The sequence below is a fragment of the Falco biarmicus genome, chromosome 1, assembly GCF_023638135.1.
Source record: "Falco biarmicus isolate bFalBia1 chromosome 1, bFalBia1.pri, whole genome shotgun sequence".
Classification (NCBI taxonomy): domain Eukaryota; kingdom Metazoa; phylum Chordata; class Aves; order Falconiformes; family Falconidae; genus Falco; species Falco biarmicus.
Genome location: NC_079288.1, coordinates 15,689,009 through 15,715,943, shown reverse-complemented (window position 1 = coordinate 15,715,943; position 26,935 = coordinate 15,689,009). Strand labels below are relative to the sequence as shown.

The window sequence follows — 26,935 nt, the reverse complement described above, 5'->3', positions numbered from 1 at the left end:
TTCTGCTCAAATGTACCTGGTTTATGTCCACAAAGCTGCATTAGCTAATTGTCAACCTGTTTCATTTGTACTTGGGTAAACATTTGCTTTGTACTGTGTATAAATGGTTCCGAGGTGTGCTCCTCAGCTGTCTCGATACAGACATCAATTTCACTTTGTAATGCCATCATACGAAATACATGAAGCTGTTTTTCTGACAAATGAAAACTACCTGGTCAAGTAGTTTATATGGCGTGCATGCTACCTTACAACTAATAGTTCATCCACAGTGTAACGAGAGAGGCCAGCTGCTGTTGGGAGACGATGTCTGGTTGCACGACAGCAATGAGTGATTTGTATGGCAACTCGTGTTGCTGCAGCACTGGGGAATTAAGTCTGTAAGAAAATGGTGGATGTGAAGAACAGATACTGCTGTTACACAGAGTTAGTTTCTATGCAGCTGATGCGCTTAGCCTAGTTTATTTCATGGAAACTTTTAAGCTGGATCTGGTCCAACATCCAGGGAAGCCTATTGCTGCCGTTGATTTGAGTGGGTTTTATATCGAGCCCATTGAGGTCTCCGATTGCAAGTAGTTCAATAGGGGTTTTATTTTTTTCTTCTTAAGTTTCCATAAGCATTCAGCATTAGGTTAATGGCTTAGCACCGACTGGAAGTTTTAAAATTGAATTTTGCCTTGGAAGGATTTGTGCCGTGGAAAGTCAGAACAGTCAGATCAATGGCACAAAAACTTGTCCTCCGCGCAAGGAGAGCCTCCGGGTGCCTGGCTCGGCAAGGCACCGTGGAGAAGCCGGCCACGGGGAAGTAAGTATTATGGCACAGCCACCCACGCTGCCAGAATATTGTAGAAATGGTTTACCTTGGGCATGTCTTTTTCTCTATTTGGAACACTCCACTGCTTCCAAAGGGTGTTTGGGGTGAGGAGAAATTTGGGGTTTGACCTTTTATGTCTTGCCATTGGAGAATTACCCTCAAGTGTTACAAATTGGGAAGATCTCCCGTCAGTCCAGATCATGGATGAGAGAAGCACGTGTTACTCGCAGAGTGTGAGTTAAATTCTATTTGCCATTGTTCACAAATAGAAGATTCTTTTTCACCCGCTTACAATAACTAGTGTGGCAGAAGAAAAAAGTATTTAACATGTTTGCATTTGTCCATGAGAGGTTTAAAGAAAGACGCCAAAAACCCAATAAGCTGTTTGAGCTGCAGCAATCCCAGGTTACATAAATGGGCCGGGGTTGCCGAGGGATTAGTCTGTGGCATTACTGGTGGTGATAAGCCCTCCCAAGTTCTGCTTGCTTTTCGCTCAGTTTTATTTTAGAAACGGTCAATCAGCCACATTTGAAAACTGCCTGGGGTTAATTTCCAAGGCTGTTGGGGTTAGATTCCCGCCAAAGAAAGAAGGAAGGAAAATTTGAATTTTGGGAACACTTAGGTTTTTAAAAGCATCCAGTACTCTGGTATTAGTCTCGGGGTCCCTGTATGGGAGCCGAGTTGTTGAGAGGTGGACTACAGTTTTTCACTGCCGGGTCCTTCTGAAAACTCCTGCCTTGCTTTATTGGTGGCTTGTTTATCCATCTCAAAAACAGATCCAACAGTATTTTCAAAAGGCAGCTATTAAGGGCACTTTAAGTTTTTAAATGCCTTTGGGTCTGCCTCAGTGCTTAAGTGGACCTTTTTACCAGTGCTTTTTAAGATAAATAGTAAGTGTAAAAATAACTGTCTTCCTCCCCTGTCAGGCAGAATAAAACTTAAAAACTTGATCCCCTTCTACCTATTTGTTTGATTCAGTGTGTTTGTACTTCTCATCTTTGGATCATTTGCTCGCAGCTTCCAGAGCAGCAACTGAAGGATGACAGAGGAACTACGTGCTAATTTTTATGTCAAAAATAGCTTTCACCTTTAAACGCACAAGGCTCAATGACTGTTTTCTAATCAGAAAAAGAATGCCTGAGCTTCTATTGCGAATTCGTTTTACAGCTGTGTTCAGATTTGCCTGTCAGTCCCTAGTTAAAATTGAGTACTGAGGTCTTGACCTAGAAACAAACCTTTTTTGGTATTGGTTTGGAAAAAAGTATTTCAGCACTAAGAGAAACCAAGCCAAGCTGTCCAGCTAGCTCCCTCGCAGCAGCCTGGCGAAAGTGTTAGCGTCACGTCGTTTCGCTGTACATTGCATCTCCTGGAAGCCCAAGTAAAGAGCATTGGGAAAGCCGGGCTTACAATTTTTAAAAATAATAGGGGTTTTTTTTGTTCTTCAGGTTTCTGGGCTAATTTGAATAATTTTTAAAAGTCCTGGGTTTTTCTTCAAGGAAGCATAAACGCTTTTTGAAAAGGAGACGTTTGTAAAACATTTCAGCATGGGCATCTGAAATCACTGCTTGCATCAGAGTGTAGACCTTTGCTTTCCTCGCGAAGCATTTGCAATAGCTACCTCCAACATCAGCCCCTTCAGTAAAAAAACAAGGGGCGTTTTCAGAATGTGTGGAACCTTTTGTTTTTCAGAGAAGCCAGAAATATTCCAGTCACCATTTCACTTAGTTGTTCTCACCAGCTGTCAAGACAAAAACATTTGTGTTCTGTGTTTTCCGTGCAAGGTTTGTTTTTCAGGGAATTGCCAATTTAGTTGGAACTGGCTGAATTAAATTTGCTATTTTAATTCCTCATAGTTGTGTATTTCTATTCCCATTTCTTTTTACTTCCTAGTGTCGTTAGCAGCTAAGACCCATATCAGAGGACAGTAAAGAAACGTGATAAAATCGCCTGTTTCCCCTGAAATGAGCCTGGATTAGGAAAAGAGTTTGCAGTCAACAAAGCTCACTGCAAGGTGCAGTGTCCGGAAGAGATGCTGATCTGCCTTTAACTTTGGGAAAGCAAATGCTGCAGCACGTGTGCTCGTACGCGCTGAAAGCCCAAGGTTTGCCTCCAACGTTTGCATTCTGAACTGATGTCTGCGTTCCTTGTCAAAGCCTGACAGATTTTTAGCCAGGCTAAGGATCACTCAGCTGCCAGATGCGGATGAAACGAGGGAGCGGGCAAAAACCTCTGCATGGAGGGCTGTCCTGTGGGAGAGCTTTGGGCCGTCCCATGGGCGTGCGGGGGTCTGGCACCCACAGCCGTGCTTCACAACAGGTCTGGCCTGCCACGGCAGGGTGCTGCGGGAGGCTGGCGTGGGTGCCCCGAGATGCGGCGTTCCTCCCGCAGCGTGTCTGGAAGCGTTTGGAGAGCGACGAGGGAAGTGGAGGCCCTGACCTGCTGCCGCTGGCGGTCTCTCTCCGCTCTCTGCAAAACGGGAAGTGTTTGCCCTGTGTAAATTGGCTGCTGTAATTAGTAAGAGGTTGCTTCCCGGCCTGAGCCGTTCCACGGTATGGCTGCAAGCTGTCAGGGGCTGTGGCGCTGGATACGGCTGCGTTCTGTCTGTGGCCCAAGCGAAGCTTCGTTATAACCCGTGTGCCGCGCTCGGCCCCTGGGGCAGGAGCAGGCATCCTGCTCCTCACCCCGCCGTGCCTCGGGCTGCTGGTGGGCTACGAGCCACGGGCCAGGCGCGCTCCGGAGCGCGGAGGCGACTGAAAACCGGCCCTGGGGAGCCGCGCTCCTCGGAATGCTGCCCTGCCAGACCCCGCAGCCGGGGGGCCTGGGGCAGCGCCGGGGACCCTCGGCTCCCGCGGATCCCGCCAGGGGCCGGGCAGAGCCCGGGGGGCGGCGGGGCTGAGGGGCCCGGGGGCGCGGGCTCCCGCGGGCAGCGGCCGCCTCGGCCCGGGGAGGGGGGGCGGTGACCCCCCGAGGGGGGCCCTGAGCGACCCCCCGTCGCCGCTGCATTTCGGCCCGGCCGCCGCTAGGCCCCGCTCCCGGCGCCCCCCCGGGCCGCCCCGGCCCCGGCCCCGCCGCGCCGCCCCCAGCTGCCGGGCACGGCCGCCCCCGCCCGCCCGCCACGTACGTCTCCCGTCCCGGCTCCCTTCCATGGTTCCCGGCGCGAGTGGTGCCCGCCGCCGCCCCCGCAGCGCCGACCGCCGGTAAGGGGGGGCGGGCCGGGGCTCTTTGTGCGCCGGGCCGGGCTGGGCCGAGCCGCGCCGGGCTGGGCCGGGCCGCGCCTGCCGGCCTGCGCGGGTGGCGGCCCGGAGCGCGGCGGGCCCCGGGGCTGCGCGGCCCGGCCGGGGCGGGGGCAACGCCTGGCCGAACCCGGGGAGGGCGGCGGGGCCGGCGGGGCGGGGGGCGCCGCCGGTTCGGCCTCCGCTGGGGCCCGCGCAGGGCGGCCCGGGGCGCGGGGGGCTGCGGCCGGGCCCGGTGCCCGGCGAGGGGCTGCGCCTGTGGCGGCTGCCCGGCCGCCCCTCTCCGGAGGGCTGGGAGCCGGGCCGGGCGCCGGGCGGCCGTGGGCCGCGGCCTGGCCCCGCCGCTTCGCCCGGCCCCGCAGCTCCCGGCCGCGGCCGTGCGGGGTCCTCGCTCCCGCCGAGCACCGGGGGGTCCCGCAGAGGCCGTCCCGTGTGGGGAGGGCCCCTGGGGATGGGGGTGTCCCTGAGCCAGCCGCCGCGGCGTGGCTGGGTGCACAGGGCAAAGCATCCCCGTCCCCATCCCGTCCCGGTCCCCATCCCGTCCCGGTCCCCATCCCCATCCCTGTCCCTATCCCATCTCTATCCCATCGCCATCCCATCCCCATCCCACCCCGCTCGGGGCTGGCAGCAGAACCGCAGACCCCGACTGTGGGGCAGGTCCGGGCAGCCACCTCTGCCCCCAGGGCATCGCCACCCCCAGGTTTGTGTTTTGGTGGCTTCCCGCCACGGGATGTCACCCCCTTCCTCTGCACCTGTTCGTGGAGCGATGCACTTGGTACCCCGACATCTCAGCCGGGTCACAGCACAGTGTAGGAGCCGCAGCGGGGCCCTGGCGTGCCATGGTGTTGGGGGGCACCTCCTGGGCTTGGGGTTGTTGGTGGGCCTGTGGCCGTGTCCCCCCATAAGGACATAACTCTCCTCACCCGGCGTTCCCGGCCAGCGCTGAAATTGCCGCCAGTGGGCTGTGGGCAAACGGCAATGGGGAAGGGTTTGAGAGCTGCCTCGCCTGGGGAAGTCACTGTTCAAAGCAGCGCTCTCGTGCACTGTCTCCCCAGGCGGGTTGGAAAGGCTCATTTTTATTATTTTTTTAAAAAAAGCAGTGGAGTCGCACCTCCTCCTCACACCTCCTCCTGCTGCTACCGCTGACAACAAACGTGGGGGACGGAGCAGCAGGGATAGCCGGGCGGGAAAGCCGCCATCCTGGGCTGACCTCTGGGTCTGCGACTGGGGCTCTGCTGACGGGGCTGCCTTGTGGCCGGGGAAGCTGTGGCTCTTCTCGCCTCCTCCTCATCCATCTCTAACGACACAGGCTGAAGCAGCATCTGCTCCACTGCAAAGCTTTTTGTGATTTTCATGAAGGTTTTCACATGGAAGTACCCGTCTGGAGCCTGGCGCCAGGGCAGTGAGACCCCAGGGGAGCCGCTAGAAGAAAGCTTTTGGCGATCCGTGTGGCAAAGGAGACCCAGCCCGTTGTCTGCTCACTGTGCCTTTTGCTCCCTGTGATTGTGCACCCTGCTCCTGCGGCCTTCCCTGCCATGATGTCTGACCAGCCCAGCAGTGCCTGCCTGTGCCACAGTGAGGATGTGCCTGATGCTGGCACAGCTTTACACGCTGATCCCTGGGTGCTCACAGCCCCTTGTGCTGCTGGTGCCTCTGGTTGCCAAAAGCGTTTCCTTCAAAGACGGGTCAAAGGCGCCCATCCTCTTCCCAGCAGCAAAGTTCCCAGGGAAGTTTTGACTTTTTCAGCATTATTAAAAACAGAGCTTTCAATTTAAAAAAACCTAACGGCGTTGAACCCACGCACTGGCACCTAACCCTTTCCCCTGGCTGGATGTGTAGCATGGGTTAGCAGGCTTTGCTGTGGTGGCAGGGCGGTGGTCCCCCTCTGCCCCGCGCTGATAAGAGCAAGCAGCGAGTGAGTAGTAGTGAGTGCTTGGTGCTTCTCTGCCTGCACAAACACCCTCCGTGGGGGTGAGGATGCTGCGTACTGACGCTGACATTTGGAGGGGAACAGCCAGGAGAGGAGCCAGAGGGTCATTTGTGCCTGGTGTCTGTGCCATGAGGGTAAAATCCCAGGGTGGGACCTGCAGGGAGGGGGCTGCTGCTGTAATGCTCCGGGTGTGTTTGCTGGCCAGCATCGCAGGGTGCTTGTGATCAGAGCTGGGAAGCTTTTGGGTAGCATCAGTTAGTGATGGTGATGATAATTGTATGCTATAAAATAAGAAAAATACTTGAAGTAATAACGTGGAGCCCCTCATGGGTGTGTGAGGCGGTAATGTGTGGTGTGGCTGGGGTGGCAGCGTCACTGTCACCGTGGTTGGTGTGTGGAGGGATGTTGGTTGGAGCTTTGCCTCTGCTTGGTGGCACTGGGCTTGTAGCAGCAGTTCAGGGACCAGGTTTTCCCAGGCCTTGGGTCTGGTTTTGGCTGGTCTGCCGGTTCCCTGGGGACGGCGCAGGAGCTGGATGGGCACAGCAGTGCACAAGGCAAGCAGAGCAGGGAGCCTTGCTGGCGAGATGGTCCCTAAATGGAATAGGGAGGTTGGAATGGGAAAGAAACCCACCCCAGCTGGATGGAAAGCCAGCTGAAAATAATGGGAAATGAAAACAGGGGGAACATCTGGGTCCGGCTCTTGCACCGCTACCAACGGGCATGGGGCAGCTGCCACCTCTGGGCAATGGTGGTTGAGACTTGGCTCCTCTGTCAAGCAGCCCTGCTGGCGGCGTGTCCCCACCACTGCTCTGGCAGTGCCGAGACGGCCGGTGTCCCGTGAGTGTCGGCCACCAACCAGCCTCTTCTCTGGCCCAGGGGGCTCCCTGTGTCCACTCTGGTGCTGGCAGTGCTGGGGGGGGGCAGGCAGTGGTGCCCCCGTCCATGGTGCCCTTGTCCCACCCTGCCGGCCACCTTTGATGCGGGTGAGTGGCAGGTCCATTGTGGCCCCTTTGTGCCTCCCTCCGTTCTTGGGGTCCTCACAAAACCTGCCATGGAAACCAAAGCCAGCCGCTGCCCCAGGAAACTGCAGGCGCAATTAGGAAATGCAAATATGAATGCAAATTCCTGCGCAGCTTTCCAGGGCCCAAAAAGTTGTCCCTGGGCCACCGATGTTCCTGGGCTTCTGGTGTCCCCAGCTGCAGGGACGGGGAAGGTGTTGGGGTAGGACTGGGCGGGCAGCAGTAGCTGGGGTGAGCCCCTTTTGGGGTGCCTCGGGCTCTTCCCTGGCTGCCCCGTGCTCAGCAGCAGGAGGAACAGGGCATCTCAGCCCGTGCTCAGCGGTGACTCATAGGTGACAATATGACATTGATATTTTTTTCCATCTTCTTGGTTGCCCAGCGACAAACAAACAAACAAGTGCCTTAAAACCCAAAGTAACTGCCTTGCAGGAACTGTCCCCTCCTGCCACGGTTGTGCGTGGCTGGGCTCCAGTGTGTCCCCATCGCTGCGGGTTCCTCCTGTATCTTCTGGGGTTTGTTTTGGGGAGATAACTCTCCTTCTCATATCCTCTGCAGCTGCAGGGTGCGAGCCTGGCAGAGGGAAGGCAGGCTGCTGGCTCGCCGGTAAGGACCCTCCTTGCCAAGACACACCAAGAATAGATGGAAAAGGAGGTAAAATCCACCCACAAATAACTCCAGGAACCACAAACACTTTAGGTCTTTATTTCTAGGCGGCATTTTATGAGCAGTGGGTACTCTGGCCCTTCCTCAGGTCCCCAGAGGAGCGTGAGTGGGTGGAGTGGGGATAATGGAGCTGAAGGGGCTGGAGGAGAGAGTGGGGAGGTTGAGGATGCTGACCTGAGCAATTCCCCCAGGAGGAAGCAGTAAGGTTTTCTTTTCCCATCTGCTGGTGGAGCTGTAGCTAGGAGCTGGGGAGCTGAGGCTGGCACGTGGAGGGCTTCGCCCACAGCCGTAATCCCTGTGGGGAAGGGCAGATCCTTTATGTGCCGATTCGAGTCCAGTCTAGGGCTGTACTGCTTAAATCCAAGCATTTGTTGATGGCTTTTGTTTTTCCAGTCTGCAGCCCCTAGGTCCTTTCCTATCGGCAGCTGAAGCGGTGTGGGATATACATCCCCATTAGTGGTGCTTTCCCCCAGCCCCAATCTGTTTTTATTGCTGGGAAATGAGCTCTGACTCCTGGAAGTGGTATTTCTTCCTTCTGCTTGACAGCTTGTCGATCCCTGCCTCTCGCTCGCTTCCCCGGGGAAGGCGCACGCAGCTGAGCACGCAAGCATGCCGGCGATGGAGCCTCGCGCTGTCCTTGGCGTGGGAAAGCAGGGCTTGAACAGGGGGGAAACAGGCCAATCAGCTCCAGAAAATGGGGCATGGCATGCTGCTAGATGGGTTACAGTGACATTCAGGCTCAAAGCTGATTTCAGTATTTGCCTCGGTTACAGAGTCAGTTCTAACAGTGGGGTTTTTCTGTGCCACCACGCTTTTGGGCAGTGGTGGAACGCACATGAGTGCAACCTTTGCAGCAGCCAGGAAGCTCTGGGGAGCACAGGGAGGTACCGCAGGCTGCACCCGCACCCTCCTCTGCCCTGCCTTCACCTCCAGGTGCCATCTGTGAGGGGGCGGGCAGGATGGGGGGACCCGGAGCCTGGGCACAGCTTGCAGCAGGACCCTGCTGGTGCTCTCCCTCATGCCTCCATAGAGCCAGGCTGGGCATGGGTTGGGAGGGAACGATAGCCAGAGCCCTGGCCGATGGCACTGGGTTGTGTTGGAATCATGTGCTGGGGCTGTAAGGCAGCGATGGGGGTGGGGGACAACCTTTGGAGAGGATTCCCACGCTCCTGGAGTCTAAACTGTTAGTTATAAAATCCTTGTGGCTTTTAATCTCCCTGGCTGGCAATTGCCATGGTCAGGCCAGTGCAAAGCAACTGGGACGGGACAACGGTGAGGTTGTATGTGAATTAGTTTTGCAAACAAAAATAACGAGACAGAAGCGAGATGGGAGTTTGAAGAAGAGCGCGACCTAGTCTGGTGGCTGGGCACAGTACGTGGCTGGTGGGCGAAGGGGACAGTGAGCAGAGCTGCTGCTTGGGGGCTCTGAGTTTCCCTTGCTGCTGAGAAACAGGGCTGTGCTGCCACGGGAGCAGGCTACTGCTCAGCTTGAAAGGAGACTGAGGGCTTATCTGAGCGTTGGCCTGGCTTCAAATCCAGGTTAGCATTCTGTATACTTTCTGTATAAAACTGAGATGTGCTGTGATGGAGCAGAAGGAACAGAGCAAACTTGGTATTTCGGCTTCCAAGGGCTTTTCTGTGCCGCGGTGAGTCCTGTTGTGCCGAGGATGGAGGAGCCTGTTCTTGAGGCTGGCAGGAGGGGCATGACGTATTGGTGTTAATTAAATATCTGTCCCTGGCGAGGTATAGCGTTTCAAGCAGGTTCTCCTCTGCTGAGCAATGTCACCCGGCGCGAGGGAGGACAAAAGACCAGCGCAATTACAGTGTGACGCCGTGTCCCAGGACAACGAGGGTACAGCAGCGCCCGAATTGTCGGCTCGGCACTTTCGTGGGATAGCTTGCATCAGCCATATGGCTTAGTGACTCATAAAAGAAAAAAAAAAGCTTCTCCATTTGCAACTTAATTAGTCCCTTTCTTCCCCTTGGTCTTGGCTCCCAGCGATCCCAACTTGTAAGTGCGGTGCTGAGAGGCACTGCAGTCTGAGCGGGGCTGCGGGTGGCTCCTGCCAGCTCCTGCCTGTGGCATGGCAGCAGTGCAGGCTCATCCCTCGTCCTGGGTGCCAAGGGATGGGCAACCACGCGGGGTGGCCGGTGTGTGGCAGGCGGGCATCAGGCAGGAGCCTTTTCACTGGCCTGATGCCACGTGTCGCTGCCTTGCCATGCAGCAAGGGGCTGGAGAGGAGGGGGAAGGCAAGGAGTCCTGCTGGGGAGGGTGGGCTGGTGTCTTCTGCTTCACCTCTGCACCCACAATACCCGCAGGACAGTGCCGGGGCTCCCTTGGCTTCCCTGGAGAGGCTCTGCTGGGACGTCTGTGCCCACTCGCCTTCCCGGAGGGCAGGGCAGGAGCTGGCTGGTGACCGGTCCAGCAGCATCCCTGCTCATCGGTATGGTCAAATTGTCATGAAAACCCCCAGGAAGGCAACAGCTTCGGACGCCTGCAGCTCTTCTCTTTGAAGCCAGCTTATTCCTGCCCGCTCATCACAATCTTCCCGTTGCTGCATCTCCCTGTTGTCCCCCCGCAGCACCCTCGTCCTCTCCCCAGGGACGCCTGAACTGCAGACGTGGCGATGGAGGTGCAGGACCTTCCTGCCTGGGTGCCCCCAGCATCCTGGCGGGTTTCACCCTGCCCACCATGTGGAAACCCAGGGGCTTTCCTCCTCCCCGGCCGTGGCTCGGCGTCCCAAGGGGGGTTGCCAGCAGCCCGCGCAGTGATCACCTCTAAAGCTTTTCACCAGACCCTAATGGCCAGGAGCCTGTCCTGGTAAATAATTCACCGTGCAGTCAGAGTTTTACTCAACTAATTTTGTTTCCATAGAAACTTGTGCGGTCTCACTGCTCCATGGAGCCTCAGGCGAATCAATACGGGTTTTTTTTCCTTTGCACATTAAGCGATGGCCCTTAAACCCTGACGGCAGGAGCTGGAGGGTAGCTGGGCAGCACCTCGGTGCCGCCTTCTGCCTGTGTTGGCCCCGCTCTGCACTGCCTGTCGCCGACAGGCTGCCTGCCTTTGTGGGATGCCCTGGGCCAGATCCTGCAGAGATGCTGTGCACCACCAGGCTGGGGCAGGGTCAGCCCAGTCTAATTCCAGTCCATTCAAGTCCACTTCCAGTATGTTCCTGCTATGCAAAGAGCTGGAGGGGAAGGGGCTGCTTCTGCTCAGGCTCTTTCTCCATTTTTCCCTCTGGTCCCTTAATTTCTTTGACCCCTGACCTAAAATGGCAAATTAGCATTTGTGAATCAGCCGTGCTAATTAGCTGGGGAGTGGGGCTGACCCTGCCCCCAGCCTGGGTTTGCTTTCGCCTGCTCCCCCTTAGGTGCTTGCTGACCAAATCTAACCCGAAAATTGCTCGGAGGTGACTTCTCTGCACCCCCTGACTTGAGTCCGACTCTGGGGAGAGCCGCACACCTTTGTCTCTGCAGGAATTTTTATTTTCTTTCACTCCCTGCTGCTTCCCGGGGCTTTTGTGCCGAGCCGGGAGCACAAAGGGAGAAGAAGGGATAAGCAGTTAAAGGTGGGTTTGTGTGACATATGGCGCGAGGGCTTTGCATGACGGCTGTGGCCGGCACAGGGGGGGATGCGAGCAAGCGTGGGGGTGCCTGGGCTTCCCTCCTGCAAGGCTGGAGATGGGTGGGTAAACTGAGGCAGGGAGTTTGATGATGGGTGCAGGGCTTTCCCGTGGGACAGCGGCAGTGCTGGCACCCGGACCATGCTGCTGCCGCTTGTGCCTTTGCACCGGGCAACACTTGCTCCTCGTAGCCGTTTCAAACGAGCTTTAAGCTGATTTTTCAGCTGGAACATGTGTGTTTTGATGGTGGTGGTGAAAGCCGGAGGAGGAAAGGTCACCAGTGTTCAGCCACCTTGCAGAATAATCTTACATCGTCCTCTCCGCTTTAGGCAACCTCTTGCATCTAATTTATTACATGTTGATATAAGGTAGAGCTGAACAGAGATGCAGTTAAACCATACAAAGGGATGCTGGTTACTTTAACCGCTTACACTTGCTTGACCTATTTTTTTTTAATCTCTTCCTGGAAATCTTATTTCATGTTTGAATTCTCTCAACTATTTTAGGAATGTCGTCCTACCAAGATCAAATTACCTTCAATGAAACCAGTGCAAGGCAGCCTCCAAAAGCAGGCAACTTTTTGATCAAGATCTAGCGCTACCTCATTAATATAGGCTTAGTTTGGGGCGGGGAGAGGCGGGTGGCTGTAACTCTGGCCTGGCAAATGTGTGAAAGCCCAGGATTAGCACGGCACAATGCCGAAGGGCAGGGGGCTGGCTCTGCCCTCCCTTGGCAGAGAGGGCTGGAGGCATCCCGGTGTGGCTGGCAGTGCCAGGACCTCCAGTGCTGGGCAGCCCCCTTGCAGATCCCACTGCATCCCAGCACTGGCGGGGAGAAGATGGGTGCTTCGGGTGCTGCTCTGGGGGTCGAGGGGCCCCTGGCAGAGCCGTGTCCAGCTTTCCTGCCCCAGCTGAGTGCGGCCCCCCAGCTTTTAGCTGGGTGTCGTTGGTTTATGAGCCGTCTGGGTGCTGTGGAAGGCTGACATTTGGTCGGCTCACAAAGGGCCCTCATAAATCTGTCTGGATGGATGGCATGGCTGGCCACAGCTGGGCGAGCAATGGGTGCCCCGAGGCAGCAGCAGCTGACGCTTCTTCTCTTAAACATGGTTATCGTGCATCTCAGAGCGCAGGTCTGGCCACGGGCTCCCCAGTAAAGCCATCAGGTGAGAGTGCTTGAGCAGTAACACTGATGATGCCGGGTGTCGGGACCAGAGTCACTCCGTGGCTCTCCCTGGTCCCCTCTCGGCTGCTCCTCTGGCCTTGAATGCTGCTCTCTGAGCCAAGAGGGGAATTTTGTTTTGCAGAGCTACGTGCTGCACAGGTTCTCAAGCAGGGCTTACTGCTGCTCTCCTTCCTGATTGCTTTTTACTTTGAAAAGGGCTTAAACCCAGCCATTTTAATATGAGGTAGAACAAGTATTAAAGAGGATCCTCAGGTGCTTATTTGTTTCCGTGAAAAAGGATTTGCTTGCAAGCAGTTTTCCCAGGCTGTGGGCCCTGGAGGTGGGCACACACATCCCCTGAGGCAGACAGAAAGGTGACAGAGGGGATTTTGGAGAGACTGATAAAGCCCCATCCTACACATTCTCGGCATGTGCTCTGCCTTTCAGTTTGCTGGTAGACACTGCTGTAATTTTTGTTCCCCATCATTTACTTTTCATCCTAGTCTTAATCCTATTGTAATCGCACCTGCAGCCACAGAGCGGTCATGTTCCTGGACTTCTTGTGCCTGTATCCAGCAATCCTTTTGCAGGGGCTGGCTGCAGGCAGACCTCAGCAAATCTGCTCTGGCCGGAGCCATTATTTCCTCCGGGAGTCTTCCCTCCAGAAGACGGGGCGCTGGCAGCTCTTGTTTCTGGATAATCCTGTGCATGGAGATGCCTTCTGCGCTTCTGCTCCACATCCCCCCGCTGAGTCATCACAGGCCTGGGCTCGCAGCCGCCGCTGCCGAGCGATGGTACCCCCAGGGAGCGGGTGAGTGCCGGCCTGGGGGGAACAAGCACTCCGTGGTGTCACCCCTGTCCTGGCTGCAAAGGGGGGTCATGGCTCCAGCATGTTTGCAAGAATGATCTACAAGCAGAGCATAGCAATAGCAGGGGAAAAGGGGCTGTTTTAGCGGTGTTTGAGCAATCCCATCTGTTGTCTGAGCTGCAGCAGGCACTGGGGAAGGGAATATTCTCGTTTGCACTTGATGCCAAAGCTCTTCCCCATGCTGCAAGCCATCAGTCCCAGTGCTTTTGCAGCTGTTTGCTCCTCCGTTTGGGCTGCATTCCTCGCAGAGCAGAGCAACTGTTGTTTCCAGCATGACATTACCAGTTCAGCCAACCCCTGGGATTATCCAGCTGCTCATCTGCGCTGTTCCTGGATGGCTGCTGGCTGAGCTGCAGGCAGCCTCTTCTGTGCCTTGCACCGTGCTTGCTCCTGCCTGGAGCCGACCCGAAGCGCCTGCAGCCTCTGGGGCTGTCCCAGTCTGCTTTTCCAAGGCATCGAGTGCCCCATGCCCGGGGCTGGGTGAAAACCAGCTTTGTAGAGGCGGGGTGCCGGCTGGCACCAGGGGGGACGTGCTCCCCCAGGCTGTGCATGCCTTATCTGGTCCCCAAGGAGCCTTATTAAGGGTTTCTCGTGGCTGCCGACGTCCTGTTCTTGGCTCTGGCTCAGGCGAGGACAGATCTGAATTGTGCAAGTTGTTAGTGGCTCGGGTGGGAGGAAAGGCAGGGTGCACCCATGGGCTTGCAGGGGTGAGCCTCCTCCCCAAAGGTCGGCTTTTGTTTGGTTGTATTTTTTTATTTTTGAAGTGAGGACCTAATGGCAGGAGCTGGACCCAAACATGTGCTGATGCCTGAGTGCAACGTGCAGTGTGAAAGCGACCCTGGCCGTGTGCTGGCAAGCATCCTGCCCTGTCCTGGCTAGGCAGTGATGGCGAAACCTGCGTGGGCATTTCTGGTGCTAGCCTCCCATCCTGGAGTGCAGAGCTGCTCCAATAAAAGCTCCTGTGGACATGGCAGCATGGCAGCCTTTCCTGCCGGTCTGCCACTACAGCGTTGTGGTGGAAGGGGCAGTGCTGGCTCTGTGCCTGGTCCCCAGCCTGGTGTTGGGATGTCACCTGGCACTTTCTCCATGGCGCAGGTCAGTGCTGGGACCAGCCATGGCTGCTGGACACGGAGGTGGCTCTGCTGGGAGCTGCCACCATGTCCCTGGGGTGAGCTGGGACTAGGCACTGCCTGTGCCCCATGACCCTGCTGGGATGGGAGGCTTTACCCTGCGCTGGTGGGGGGCACGGGGGCAGTGCCAGCCCCACTGGGGTCCCGGCTGCCACCTTGCTGCTCCCTGCAACCTGTGGGATGGGGACATGCACACCCAGAGCTTGCAAAGCCTTTAAGCTGCTCCTGTGCTGGGTGCAGCAGAAGGGCAGAGGATTATGCCTGTGCCCGGGTTTAGATGAATGAATAACAGCATTCAGGGTCCTTTTTGCGTGGTAGCAGAGCAAGAACTATTTTAAGACAGGAAGAAAGTTGATGAGGCAACAGCTAAATGAGTCATCACAGCCTTGTTCTGCAAATGGGGGGCACAAGGTGAAGAGAAGCCCAGTCTGCACCCTGTCATGCCCCAAGCATGCCCATGCTCATGCCTGGGCTGGCAGGCAGACACCAGCTTTCTTCTTTCCTTTTTGGGAAATTCAAAGGGTTTTGCTTTTCCTGGCGTCTTCCCAGCCCTTCACTGACATTACAGAAACAAGGGCCAGAAATGTGCCAAGCCCCTTCCCCATGCTGGCAGCTGGGGGTCCCACTGCCCTCTCCACTGCTCGCCTGAAGATGCTGATGCAGATGAGCAGGAATTGGGGAGGATCCTGTCAATGCAACTGCGGGTTTATCTTTTAAATTAACTTCTGACGATGCGATGACTTGCTTTTCTCTGATGTTTAACTCATGCTGGCGTAGTGGTTTGTATTTCTCTGTGTTAACAGCAGGACTTCAAAAATGGGCTTAAAAGCCTGCATTTGCAGTGCTTCACCACAGCCACCTCTGCCCACAGTGGTGTTTGCCCATGGGGCACGCCAAGCTGCCCTGGTCTGTGCTGGGGGCACTGGTCTGTGCTGGGGGCACCAGCTGCACCTTGGTTTTGCCCAACGTGCCCTTCGCAGCAGCCTCCTGCAAGCCCCGCAGCCTGCGGCCGTATCTCAAGGGTGGGGAGGGTCCCAGCAGTGTGATCCCTCCGGGCTGTTTGAAGGCAGATGTGCAGCAGAGCCTCCTTGGCATATAAATATCTTGTCCGCGTCCCTGATTTAGTTTGTGTTCTGACCAGAAGCTTTCAGTTACTTGGCGTGCTGCTGCGCTCAGCCCTGCTACCCAGGACGGGCTGAGATTTCAGTGAGATGTCCCAGACCGTCATGTCACGTTGACTCACATCTTCCCCTGAACAGAGGCGTTTGCATCGGGAGTGGCCGGTTCCCCCCTGGCGAGGCAGAGGGGTCACAGGGGAAGTGCCAGCGCCTGGCAGTGGTGGCCTTTGTGGTTACAGGGAGGACCTTAAATATACGCTCAAAGATCAAACGCTGGGAGATGAAGAGCCCCCAAGCAACAGGTGCTTCTTGATACTTTATAGATCTTAGGATTTTTAAATAGATCTGGGGATTTCCAAGCCCATTTGCTCATTTTGGGGGCTGATGGTACTATTTGAGGTTTATGGGCTAGCATGTCATTGCTGAGCTAACGGCTCTCTGCAGAAGCTTTCATCTTCATATTTGGGTCATGTGTATGTTTGCAGTGTATCCTATATGAGCAGTTTTCCCCTTGATGTCCAGGCACTTTCCCCATCCTCCTGGAGTAGCCAAATCTTTTAAGGAGCGTGAGTATTCTCTGAATATGTTATAACTCAATTTCATATGTGACTAAACCAGCCATGCAATATTGCAATTAAAGAATAATACCAGAGGTGTGAACAATGCCGGCTTTTTGCTATGAATGAGTCATGGTAGCAGAGGAGGAACCGAGAAGCAGTATTTTATTAATTGACTCCAGCAGATTTATTTGTCCTCAGTGAATAGAGCCGGGCAGGGCTGTCGGAATTGTTCCTGCTCTGCTCACACAACACTGCTCCGCGCCTGGCTCCTGGCAAGCTGGAGCAGATCCTGGGGACAGAGAGCGACGCGGGGATGGAAACAGTTCTCAGCTGAGCGATCTGTTAAATGTATTTTGTTAGCAAGTGGGGAGCGAGCTGGGGGTTCCTGGTGCTGTTTGGCAATGGCCCCTTGTGCCCAGCAGTGATCCTCCTGCTGCTTTTCCACGGGTCCTGTCCTGCGGGGTGAGCGAATGCCACAGGGAAGGTGGCACCCCATACTCAGCCAGGGACCACTTGCCCTTGGCTGAGGTGCAGGCTCTGGTCGGGTGCCTGTGGCGGTGGTTGCACAGAGCTGCATTTCAGGCTCGCTCATGGGGCTCAGCGGCACACAAATGCACCCAGGATTACAAAAAAAACCAACCAGGGAGGGAGAGCGGAGCGTGCCTATGGAGCAGGAACCATCCCTTGTCTTCTGGAGCTGTCAGCGATTCCTCTGGGTACCAAGCCAGAGCAGGGCTGTCCCTGGGGATGAAAACAGGGGTTAACTTGCATTGCAAAAGTAACCTTGTACCAGAGATCACACTGAGTTTCCCACGTTTTGCAAGTGCCTTTTGCTCTCGGCAGCCTCTGGAAGCCCCTTGGAGCAGCTGGGGGCTTCCTGCTGGCGTGGTGGCCGAGGCTGGGCGAGCGCTGGGGATGTGGCTGTCATTCACGGCCTCGCTACGGGCAGGGGGGAGCCCGGGTGACCTTCAGAGGTGACTGCTGCACTTAATGGCTTTGAATCTGATTATACCCTGTTTCGCTAAGAAGTGTGCTTGGCACGTTCTTCTGAATTAAATACCATTTTAGGGACAGTTATCTTGAACTCTCTGCCTGCCCACTTAGGAAAAAGCCTTTGAAAATGATATTATGGATCTAAAGCGTTCCTGGGGTAATTCTGCTTCAACAGTGGAGTTAATCCAGAACTGAATTTGGCCCTGCATTTCCAAATGAGAAGCAGTAGCTTTATAATCTGTTTATGGTTTTAAAGTGAATGTTAATCTTGGATTTGGTGGCTTTTCCCAAGGGTCGATTTGCCGTGCTGCAGAGTATTTTAGCCCCCTGCTCTGAAACTCTGAGCTGACTCAATTTTTTATTTTAAAGAGAGACTTTACTGTGTTTATAAAAACATGTTAAACCTGGAAATGTTAAATCCAGGGAGCCTTTGGCCGTGGAATTAATGCCGTTTCTCTTACCTTGCGTTTTGTTTGTACAGCACCTGCCGTGGCACATCCAAGCTCTGGCATCGGTCCCGCTGCGGGGATGGGGTGGTCCCACGAGGATGTGGCTGGATGGGTCAAATTGAATCAAATGGTCTCTGCTAAGATGCGGGATCTCACGGTGCCTCTGGGTGCTCTGTCCCGTGGGTGACTTTCTCCCCTCTCCCCTCCACAGGTGGGAGGATGCTGCAGCGTGCCGGAGGCTGACGCGCGGTGCTGCTGGCCAGGGGGAGCGGGACCCCCGCTGCCCACCCATGCTCCCCGCCGGCTGCTGGGGCAGCGCCCCGTGACAAGTGGTGGTGGGCGCCCACCTCGCTGCAGCTGGGACCGCAGCCGCTGTGGCCCTGCGCCAGCCGCCCCGCCATGACGAGCCTCTTCCGTCGGAGCAGCAGCAACGGCAGCTCACGTGGCGGCTCCTCCGCCCAGGAGCTCAACAACAGCCGCCCTGCCAGGCAGGTCCGCCGGCTGGAGTTCAACCAGGCCATGGAGGACTTCAAGACCATGTTCCCCAACATGGACTATGACATCATTGAGTGCGTCTTGAGAGCTAACAACGGCGCTGTGGATGCCACCATCGACCAGCTCCTCCAGATGAACCTGGACAGCAGCGGCTGTGACGACAGCTCGGACTCGGAGGACAGCATCCCCGCCGAGGTAACCCCCGTCAGTGGCCTCCATGTGTGGCTGTGGGTGGGGGCTCCCTGCCTGGACTCCTGGCTGCCATGCTGGCCCATCATGAGCGGGCGTCTGTCTCGTCCTGCCTCATTTCTGCCCAAGCATGGTGCTACTCGGCTGCTGCAGGCAGGCAGAGATTTGAGTGCCCAATTTGGCAGATCTGGAGTGTGCAGCCTGGCTGGTTTGTCTTGGACAGTGCTTGAGGCTCAAGCTGGAGTGCTCTCCCACCCCAGAACGCAACAGAGACCCTTCTGCTGCTGTCAGAGGGGCACCCCAGGGCTGCATGCACCCCAGGGCGGGCTCAGCCACCCACCTGAAATGCAGCACTTCATCCCTTGAGAGCAGCATCTCCAAACTCCACCAAAAGCTCCGCAGTGCAGGGGGGACAGTGCCAGGAGGTTGCCCTGATCCTCTCCGCAGTGACATTCAGCCTGTGCTGTCCCCACTTTGCTCCGCACACGGGGGCCCGCATTTCCCTGGCTCGCCCTCACACTGTCCTCTCGCCCTGCAGATCTTGGAGCGGACCCTGGAGCCGGACAGCTCGGATGAGGAGCCCCCTCCTGTCTACTCCCCTCCCGCCTACGAAAGCCAGGCGTTCCGCAGCCGCTACCCCCGCGCACCGCCCACCCCACCGCCCAGGTGAGCCCCCAGCCCCATGCCACGGTTGCACCGTGCCTTCTGCTCATGGTGGCTGGCAAAGCACCCTGTGCTGGCGCCCGAGGGGTCCTGCTGTGTGTTAGCTGGCCCCAGCAAGGGGCATCTGGCATCAGTTCATTAGGGTTGGGCGAGACCAAGCCAGGGGAGATGAATGGAGCTCACAGCTGGCTAAAAAAATCCCTGCGAGGCCCTAAAAAGCGAGCAGCTGAGGGGCCTGGAAAGCTGCTCCGGCAGTGTGTGGAATGGCAAAAATCAGCTACCGGGGGTGGGGAGTGCTTGCCTCTGCTCAAAAACACCAGGTGCTGGGCAGCGGGGGCCCCACGCATTGTGGCTCTCGGCAAGGGCGTCCTCGGATTGGTTTGACTTGCTGCTGCTGGATCACTGAGCCCCAGGGGGTCTCTGGCCCCGGGGGTGCGGGCTGTCCCCCAGCAGCACCGCCTCGGCTGTAGGCTTGGGGCTTGCAGGAAAGCCCTGGCCACCCCTGTGCCAGCTCCCTTGGGGTGAAGGCGCTGCTGGCTGTGCAGGCGGGCTGTGACATCTGGTGAGAGACATTCATCAGCTTTGTAAGCAAAATCCTGCAGTGCTGGGGCTCCGCAGGGCTGTTTGCTGGGAGTCTGAGCAAAAAGGGGAGGAGAAGGGAAATCCAGCTCGCACAGTTGCAGGGCAAGGCTTGAAATGCAGCTCCCAAAGATTCCAAACTTGCTAGGACAGCTTTTCACTCCCCAGAGCTAACACCATGGGTCTGGGAGGTGCACTGTGGGTTTTTGGTACCCAGGACCCCTCGTGTAGCCGGGGCGGGGACTGCCATGCTGGGCCCTGTGCCCTGCTGTGGTGGCAGACGTCGGGTTTCTCCCTCACCAGTGGTGCTGTCTGTGCTTGCCCCGCAGGACAGACGTGCCAGGGCCCGGCAGCACCCCAGTGCCTGGGCACTACAGGAACTGGAACCCGCCGCTCCTGGGCAACCTCCCTGAGGACTTCCTCCGCATCCTGCCCCAGCAGACTGCCAGCACGCAGGTGAGGCTTGCCGCCCCTTCCAGCCCATGCCCTGGCTCCACGGTGTGACACGGAGCACCAAACCCCATCCTTGGTCACAACCTGCAGCGTTAGAGCTCTGAAAGCATCTGGGTGCTGGCTGCGGACCAAGCTGAAAGTCTTGGAGTGCATCTTGTTGTTCAAGGCGAGGCTGAAGTGAGCAAGGTGTGAAAGAGGACTCTCCCAGCGAGGCTTTGATATTTTTCCTGGTGTTTACTTGGCAGTTAGTGCCAGTAATGCCGCTTGCAATAAGCACCTAATATTTTAAATTACTTGAAAATCTTACCTGCTACCCTGGTGAGGTAGGGACCAGGACCAGCATATGCTGGGGGAGAGCGGCACTGCCAGGGCACAAGGGTTGGTGCAGTGGAACTTGGGTGGAAAATGTAGTGCAAACCAGAGGATTTGGCCCTAGGAAATTGGAGTCTGCATGTGTTTTGTGGCACTTTTGGAGCCACAAGGCTTGGGGTTGTGGGTGCCTTCCTGCCTGCAGTGGGGACAGACAGTGCTGGGCACCCAGCTCGGCTCCAGGCACGCTGCATGCCCGGGGCATCCCTCGGCCCCTTTGCTAACACTGGAGCCAGCTCGTAAATGAGGCTCCTGTCACAGCAAGGGGCTGGTGGGGGTTGCAGGCACCCTGCCTTCCCCGTGCATCAGCTCCTCCCTCCCCTTTTGGCTCCAAAGGTGGCCTGCCACGTTTTCATAAATGATTGCCCTGCAAGTTGAGCTTCGTGGGCTATATTACCTTTCTGGGAATAGGAACGTGCCAGTTCATTTGGGCTCAGGGGGAGGAGAGGAGCAGCTGCCCTTTTCTTTCCATGGTAATTGTGTGATTTTGCTTTTTATGTGTCTCTGAGGGCAGCTACAAATCAGATAAATATTGTATGCAAGGATGAGGCTGCAGCTAGAGTGCAGCTCTGCTGCTCCCCAGGTGCAACTGCTCTGGGAGCGGGGGTAGAGCATGAGGTGCCTCGCGCAGGGATGTTTGTCAGTGGAAATTGCAGTCTCTGCTTTTTAGATAGGGGGAAATAAAAGCAGCGACACTGGCTGAGACCCTTCTCCCTTGCCTCCGCACCAGATTCTATCTTGGTTCAACCCCATTGTTTAAAGCTAAAAATCTTGGCAAGTCTGCACTCTGCAGAGAAGCTCTTCTGGAGGCACCAGTTCCTCCCTGTGCCACGCTGACCCCAGACCAAGAGGTCCCCATTCCCACATGGGATGTCCATCCCCTCCTCCCTCCGCCCGGTCCCCCTTCCTGCCGGGCAGAGGCAGCGGTGCCCTGTCCCCTCAGTCCCCTTTGCAGCAACACTGCCCCGAGCGCAGCCAGTGTGGGAGGACGGTTGCCCTGGGCTGTCGGGCGCTGGGTGTAGGAGGGAGGGACCCCGATGGGGAGCAGCAGTCGATGGCCATCAGGGCTGCGGGTGCAGCAGCATAACAGAGGAGCAAAAGGCCAAGGTCAGTCTGAGGCGCTGCTGCAGGAAGCCTCCTGTGTGTGCCAGCGCGGGCACTGAGACCACCGACCGACCTCTGCCGCATCTGCCTCTTGCCCAGGGCTCCCACGGCTGCCGGCAGCCTGTGCCACGGGGGCTTGCCCCGCGTGGCCAGGGCTCCCTGGAGCAGGAGCGGCGGTGGAAGCAGTACCTGGAAGATGAGCGGATCGCACTCTTCCTGCAAAATGAAGAGTTCATGAAAGAGCTCCAGAGGAACCGGGATTTCCTCCTTGCCCTGGAGAGAGGTGAGAAGTGCCTTCAGAAACCTCTGCTTTTCAGGTGCATGCCCCACTGTTGCACTGGCTGCTAGCGGCGTTGTCCGGCTCATGCCAAAGTGGAGCCAGCGCAGGATGCGGCCAGACTGGTGGTGGGTGGTCTGAGCTGCTGACACCAGGCAGTGGGCTGCTCCCCACTCTCGTGGTGCTCAGCTGCCTGACACGAGGCTGTCCTCCCCCTGGCCACCTCTCTGTGGTGTCTCTGGCAAAGCCCAGCAAAATCCCTAGCAAGGAGCCTCGGAAATGCCCTCTGAGCCCAGCCTGGCCCGTGCACCCTGCCCAGCTGTGTGCCCTCCCCAGGTGCTGGCAGGGCCTGAACTGGAGAGCAGTTTTGCTGTGATTGCTCCTTCCCTGTCACCACACTCGTTCCTGGCAGGCCAGCAGCTGGCTGCTCACCTGGCGCCACGGGCAGGGCTCGAGGGTGTCAGTGGTTTTGCTGCTGCTGAGCAAAGAGCTGCCCTTTCCCTCCCTTGCACAGCTGCCGGCTCCAAGCCCCGCAGCCGAGGGGCCATCTCCCTCAGAGGTCTCGTTGGTGCTTTGCAGGGTCCTGGCACATCCTCATGGCAGGGCTTGTCCCCGGCCGCCGCGGCTGGGAACCACCGGAGCACTCGCCGCATGCTTGTGGTGGGTGGGTGGTTCGTGGGCTGCGGTGAGAGGAGCGCTCCCGCCTGCTGTTGTGGGCTCGCATCTAAGTGCTTGTGGTTGCCAAAAGGGTGAAGCCCGAGTTCCGTCCCCTGCCATCAGCCTGTCCCTCTGCAGCTGTGGGGGCTGTGAGGGGAGAGGGGAGCAGAGCCACATGTGCTGCCTCGGGGGTCTGATCAAGCAGGGCGCCGGGCTTTTTGTTTTTCAGATCGATTGAAATACGAGTCAAAAAAATCCAAGTCGAGCAGCATTGCTGTCAGCAACGACTTCGGTTTCTCCTCCGTAATATCAGGTAACTTACAAGATGCCTGTGAGCGGTGCCTCTTGGCAGCGGGATGCCCCGCAGCTCCTGTGTTCCCAGCCCTCTGCCCAGCTGCCTCCAAAGTGGCTGCGGGGGGAGGAAACTGGCTGGTCCCTCCCTGCTGCCCCCCCAGCACGGGAGAGGAGCTGGTGGGTGATGGGGAGGGGTGCTGCTGACCTCCCCACGTGGAGGTGCTCCTGCATCCTGCCTCCCTCCATCCCTGCGGGTGGAAGAGCTGGGTTCCTCTTCCCAGGGGAGACAAAGCCCTCCCTTGTCTTGGCCAGAGCGGAGGATTGTGCCGGGGAGGCATGACTGTCCCTGGGTAATCCTGATTAACCTCGGTGAGCAGAACAGCTGCCCAGAGTCAGAATTAGAGCTGGTGTCTGTTGGTGGCCCCGTGCGGGGGCAGGCGAGACGCAGCCGCCATGGCAGAGCTCCACGGGGCACACAGCGCTTCGGGGGCACCCGCGCCTGGGGGAGGGCATGGGCCCAGGTGGCCAGGAAGACATGGCTGCTGGGGTCTCTGCTCCACCTGAGGCACTGGGCCACCTGAACGTCTGTTCCTGATCCAGTGACCCAGCCATCCCCGGCGCTGAGCATGGGCATGATCTGATAGCCACCGTGCAGTCAGTGCCAGGGTAATTTGGGGCTGCTGTCCCTGGAGCAGCCCAGAGGGAACCATCCTGCCCTGCAGTGGTGCTGGTGGTGAGGCTGAGCTGCTGCTCACCCCACATCTGCTCGCAGGCAGCTCAAGGTGAGCAGCCCCGCAGGGCTAAGGGCATGCTGCCCGCTGGCAGCTCTGCACCCACAGGCTCGGGGGCTGTACCCGCAGAGGGTCCTCGCCCGGAGCCAGCCACGGGGTGCCACTGCCCCCATCCTGCTGCGTTTGCTCAGCTTTGCTCGTGGCAGGGCTGCGCTTCACTGGCGCTGGAATTGGGTCACAGAAATGATTTGTCTCGAGCTGCCCCTCACCGCGCACGCACTCCCGGTGACCAGATGTTTGCCTTCCAGGTGACATAGCCCCCTCTGTAACCAGCGAGGCCGGCAGTGCCGTGTCTGATGATGCCTTATTCAGAGACAAATTGAAACACATGGGAAAATGTGAGTTGGTTCGCAAGCTCCGGGATGCCTGCGAGGGCTGGGGGGAGGTGGGAGCCTGCCTGTGTGTGCACATTGGCCGGTGCACACACGCGTGCCAGCACGTATGCGTGTGGGTTCCTTATCTCCTCTCTGGGCAGCTGGGCATGCATGTCCCCATCACCCTGGGAGCCACGCAGAGGGCTGGCACAGTGGCATGCAGGGCACAGGCCATTGTGCGCTGCAGTGGCACCTTGTGCTAAGAGGGTGCTCAGCCTCAGCACTGGCGCTTTGGGGTTGAGTTTCAAGCTGCATTTTACAGCCCTGGGCTGGTGCATCCTCGCTGCACCAGTGCTCTCCTGGCCCTCAGCAGTGGCAGGGAGCTCCTGTGCCTCACGCTGGGGCTGGGCACCAGCACAACAGATGGGAGATGGAGACCTGGGTCTTGGCGCCCCGGTTCTGCGCAATCCGTCTGTCCCTGGTGCACACGTGGGTTGTGGTGTGAGCTGAGGATGCAGGTGGTGCTGGGGAGTAGAGGAATTTCTGGGCAGAGTTTGTGTGGATCCTAGAAAAGCAAGGTGAGGGTTTGCAGTAACTCTCCATTTTCCAGTCCTTTCCACTTAGCGAGTCACAGCACACCTCTCCCATCGCAAAACAGACCGAGGTCTTTGGGGCAGCTTGAGTCCGGCTGCAGCCACCTGAGACACTGGGGATGTGTGGGTCAGTCGTGGGTAGGGAAGGTCACAAAAATCCCAGTGAAAGGGTAAAAACGTCAGCACCCCCCGCCAGGGACCACTGGGGAGCCCAGGGCATCACTGTAGGGTGTTGGTGAGGAGCAATCACACTGCTGGTCCTGGCTGTCTCCTCCCCATCACCCCTGGCAGCTTTGGGAGGGTCTTGGGGTGAGACCCTCAGCCAGCTGCTTCCTTCCAGCCACCCGCAAGAAGCTGTTTGAACTTGCCAGAGCCTTCTCCGAGAAGACAAAGATGAGGAAATCAAAAAGAAAACACTTGTTGAAGCACCAGGTGTATCCTAAAAGGGGCTGGGGAGTTGTGGGGGGGTGCGGGGCTGTCAGAATGGCCTCACTCGGGTGCTCCTGGGGATACCCAAGGCCATGGTCTAGTCTGGCTGGAGCCTCCCGCTGCCTCTGACGGCTGGGCCATGGCTGGGAAGGGCGTTTGTGCTACCACGGCCACGGCCTGGCCACACGACTGGTTTTCCTTAGCAGAGGGTGCAGGCTGGGGACAGCGGCTTCCACAGCAAATCTTCTCGATGATGTCGAAGGACATTCATGTGGTAAGAGATGGCACACTGTGCCGTGCTGTGCTGTGCTGTACTGTGCCGTGCTGTGCCGTGCTGTACTGTGCTGTGTGTGCTGTGTTCAGCATGGTGAGCTGGGCTCCCGTGGGGTCTGGCCACATCCTGCCCCACACCATCGCTCTGCTGGAGGTGGCTCCCATCAGCTCTGTGCCAGGGCATGGCCACCCATGCCATGGGCTCATCCCTGGTCCCACGCAGCTCTCCTGTGACAGTGTGCTTGCAGGGGTGGCCAGGGACAGGATCTCCTCTTTTCGGGAGCTGCAGGGGCTTGCAGCTGGGCTGTGTGGCCCTGTGGGATGTGAAGCCCCAAACTGGGGCACAGTCCTGGCAAATCTGTTGTCAGCCGAATTTGCACAGCAGCAGGGCTTGGCAGTGGGTTTTGTGTCAGCCTGGGCCACCCCGGGCTGGCTCAGGTGGGACCACATGGCAGAAATGCCCCATGGGCCAAAACTTCCTTCCAGTGTTCTCAGGTGTGTTCTGGCAGAGGGTCCCTGTGTCCCAGTCCCTGGGAACTGTCTGTCTGGGCCAGGAAATCCCTGCTCGGGGGCAGAGGCTGGGCTGCCTCCCCGCTGGGGCACCCAATGGAGCTGGGACCTTGGTGCAGAAGCCGGCATCCCAGCGTGGAAGCAGCTGCAGCCCCCAACAGCCCCTGCCTGCTTCTACCTTCCAGATGAAGACTTCCAAGCGCGGAGGCAGCAGCTCCGGGAGGAGGAGGAGACGCCGAAGGAAGGGCAGTAAATGGTAAGAGGTACCTGGGGATGAATGCTTCCCAGTGAGCGTGCGAATGGTCCCGTCCATCCGTCTGTCCTGGCTGGAGGAGGGGGCTGCATGCTCGGGGTTGGGTCCAGAGCGTGTCTGGGTGGGGACGAGCCCCGTCAGCTGCTGCGGGTGCAGTGGCTGGTGACAGCCCCAGGTGCCGCGATGTGCTGGTGCTGGCCACGGTGTGGTGAGGCTGAGCACGTGCTGTTCTCCTTCCTTCCCCTTCTCCTCCCCTGCAGGTCCCAGCGCTGGGATTTCTTGCTGGCACAGAATGTGCACAGGGCTTCATAAGAAGATGGCTGAAAAAGGAAAAAAACCACCCAACAAATTACCCAGTTTTTTGGCTGTTCCCCCTCTGCTGTTGTACTCCTCTGAAGTACAAGTATTGAAGTGAGGCACGATGTTTTCTTACCAGTGGTTTGAAAACAACTTATCCTATCTAGCAAATCAGCCAAAAAGGAAAAAAAAAAAAAAGGAAAAAAAAGTCGGCAGCTGATGTGAGCTGCTGTAGAGGAGCCAGCGGAGCTCAGACTTGGGAGGAGCAGCGTCCTGCCTGCTCTCTCAGTCCGAGCAGCATCGCAGGAGGAATGAAAATCAGTTGTACTAACGAGGACGCATTCATGTGTGGGATCTGCTTGGCCGGAGCACTCCTGAACATATCTCTGTAGCGATCTGATGTAACTTTACTCTGCACACACAGGAAAAAAAATCAACCACACGTGAGAAAGTGAACCTAACAGCTGTTGTCTACTATCGCTAGGGGTAATGAGCAGAGATTCAGATCAGGTAATAGTCAAATAATATAAATTGTTTATAAAAGGAAAGGCCTTCTTTTCCTAGGCGTTTCACTTTGAATTAAACCTTTGCCTTTGGCATTGCTAAAACTGCCTTGAAGTAACGGACGCTTTGTGCTGCCACGGGCCAGGACGGCGGGGCAGCACCAAGGGCTGGATTTCACACCAGTGTAACCCTCACTGCCGAAGCATGTCCCGCCAGGTGCGGTGTGCTGGTGGTGGTCCTGGCTGCTGGGCAGGGCGCTCGGTGGCTCCAGGGATGCCCCCTGCTGTAGGTAAGATGCCAAACCTGAGCCAGGGGGTTTGCAGCTGAGGC

General features: G+C 57.3%; 1 protein-coding gene across 1 annotated transcript; it reads left to right on the top strand.

Moving 5' to 3' along the window:
* The first annotated feature begins 200 nt into the window (after window positions 1–200).
* On the top strand, window positions 201–26,713 carry CUEDC1 (CUE domain containing 1). Its single transcript, XM_056324832.1, has 11 exons — window positions 201–4,008; window positions 17,773–18,251; window positions 18,784–18,911; window positions 19,817–19,943; window positions 21,513–21,696; window positions 22,577–22,660; window positions 23,681–23,770; window positions 24,680–24,773; window positions 24,984–25,042; window positions 25,737–25,807; window positions 26,065–26,713. The coding sequence occupies exons 2-10, from the start codon at window positions 17,961–17,963 to the stop codon at window positions 25,802–25,804; spliced, it is 1,125 nt and encodes a 374-aa protein (XP_056180807.1). The 5' UTR covers window positions 201–4,008; window positions 17,773–17,960; the 3' UTR covers window positions 25,805–25,807; window positions 26,065–26,713.
* The last annotated feature ends 222 nt before the right edge of the window (window positions 26,714–26,935 follow it).

Bases quoted from the DNA above. Each gene is read 5' to 3' on its own strand.
- CUEDC1 (XM_056324832.1), top strand. From the start codon at position 17,961: ATGACGAGCCTCTTCCGTCGGAGCAGCAGCAACGGCAGCTCACGTGGC. The intron at 22,661-23,680 runs GTAACTTACAAG...TTTGCCTTCCAG, and splicing joins TTTCTCCTCCGTAATATCAG to GTGACATAGCCCCCTCTGTA. The intron at 24,774-24,983 runs GTATCCTAAAAG...CAGAGGGTGCAG, and splicing joins CACTTGTTGAAGCACCAGGT to GCTGGGGACAGCGGCTTCCA.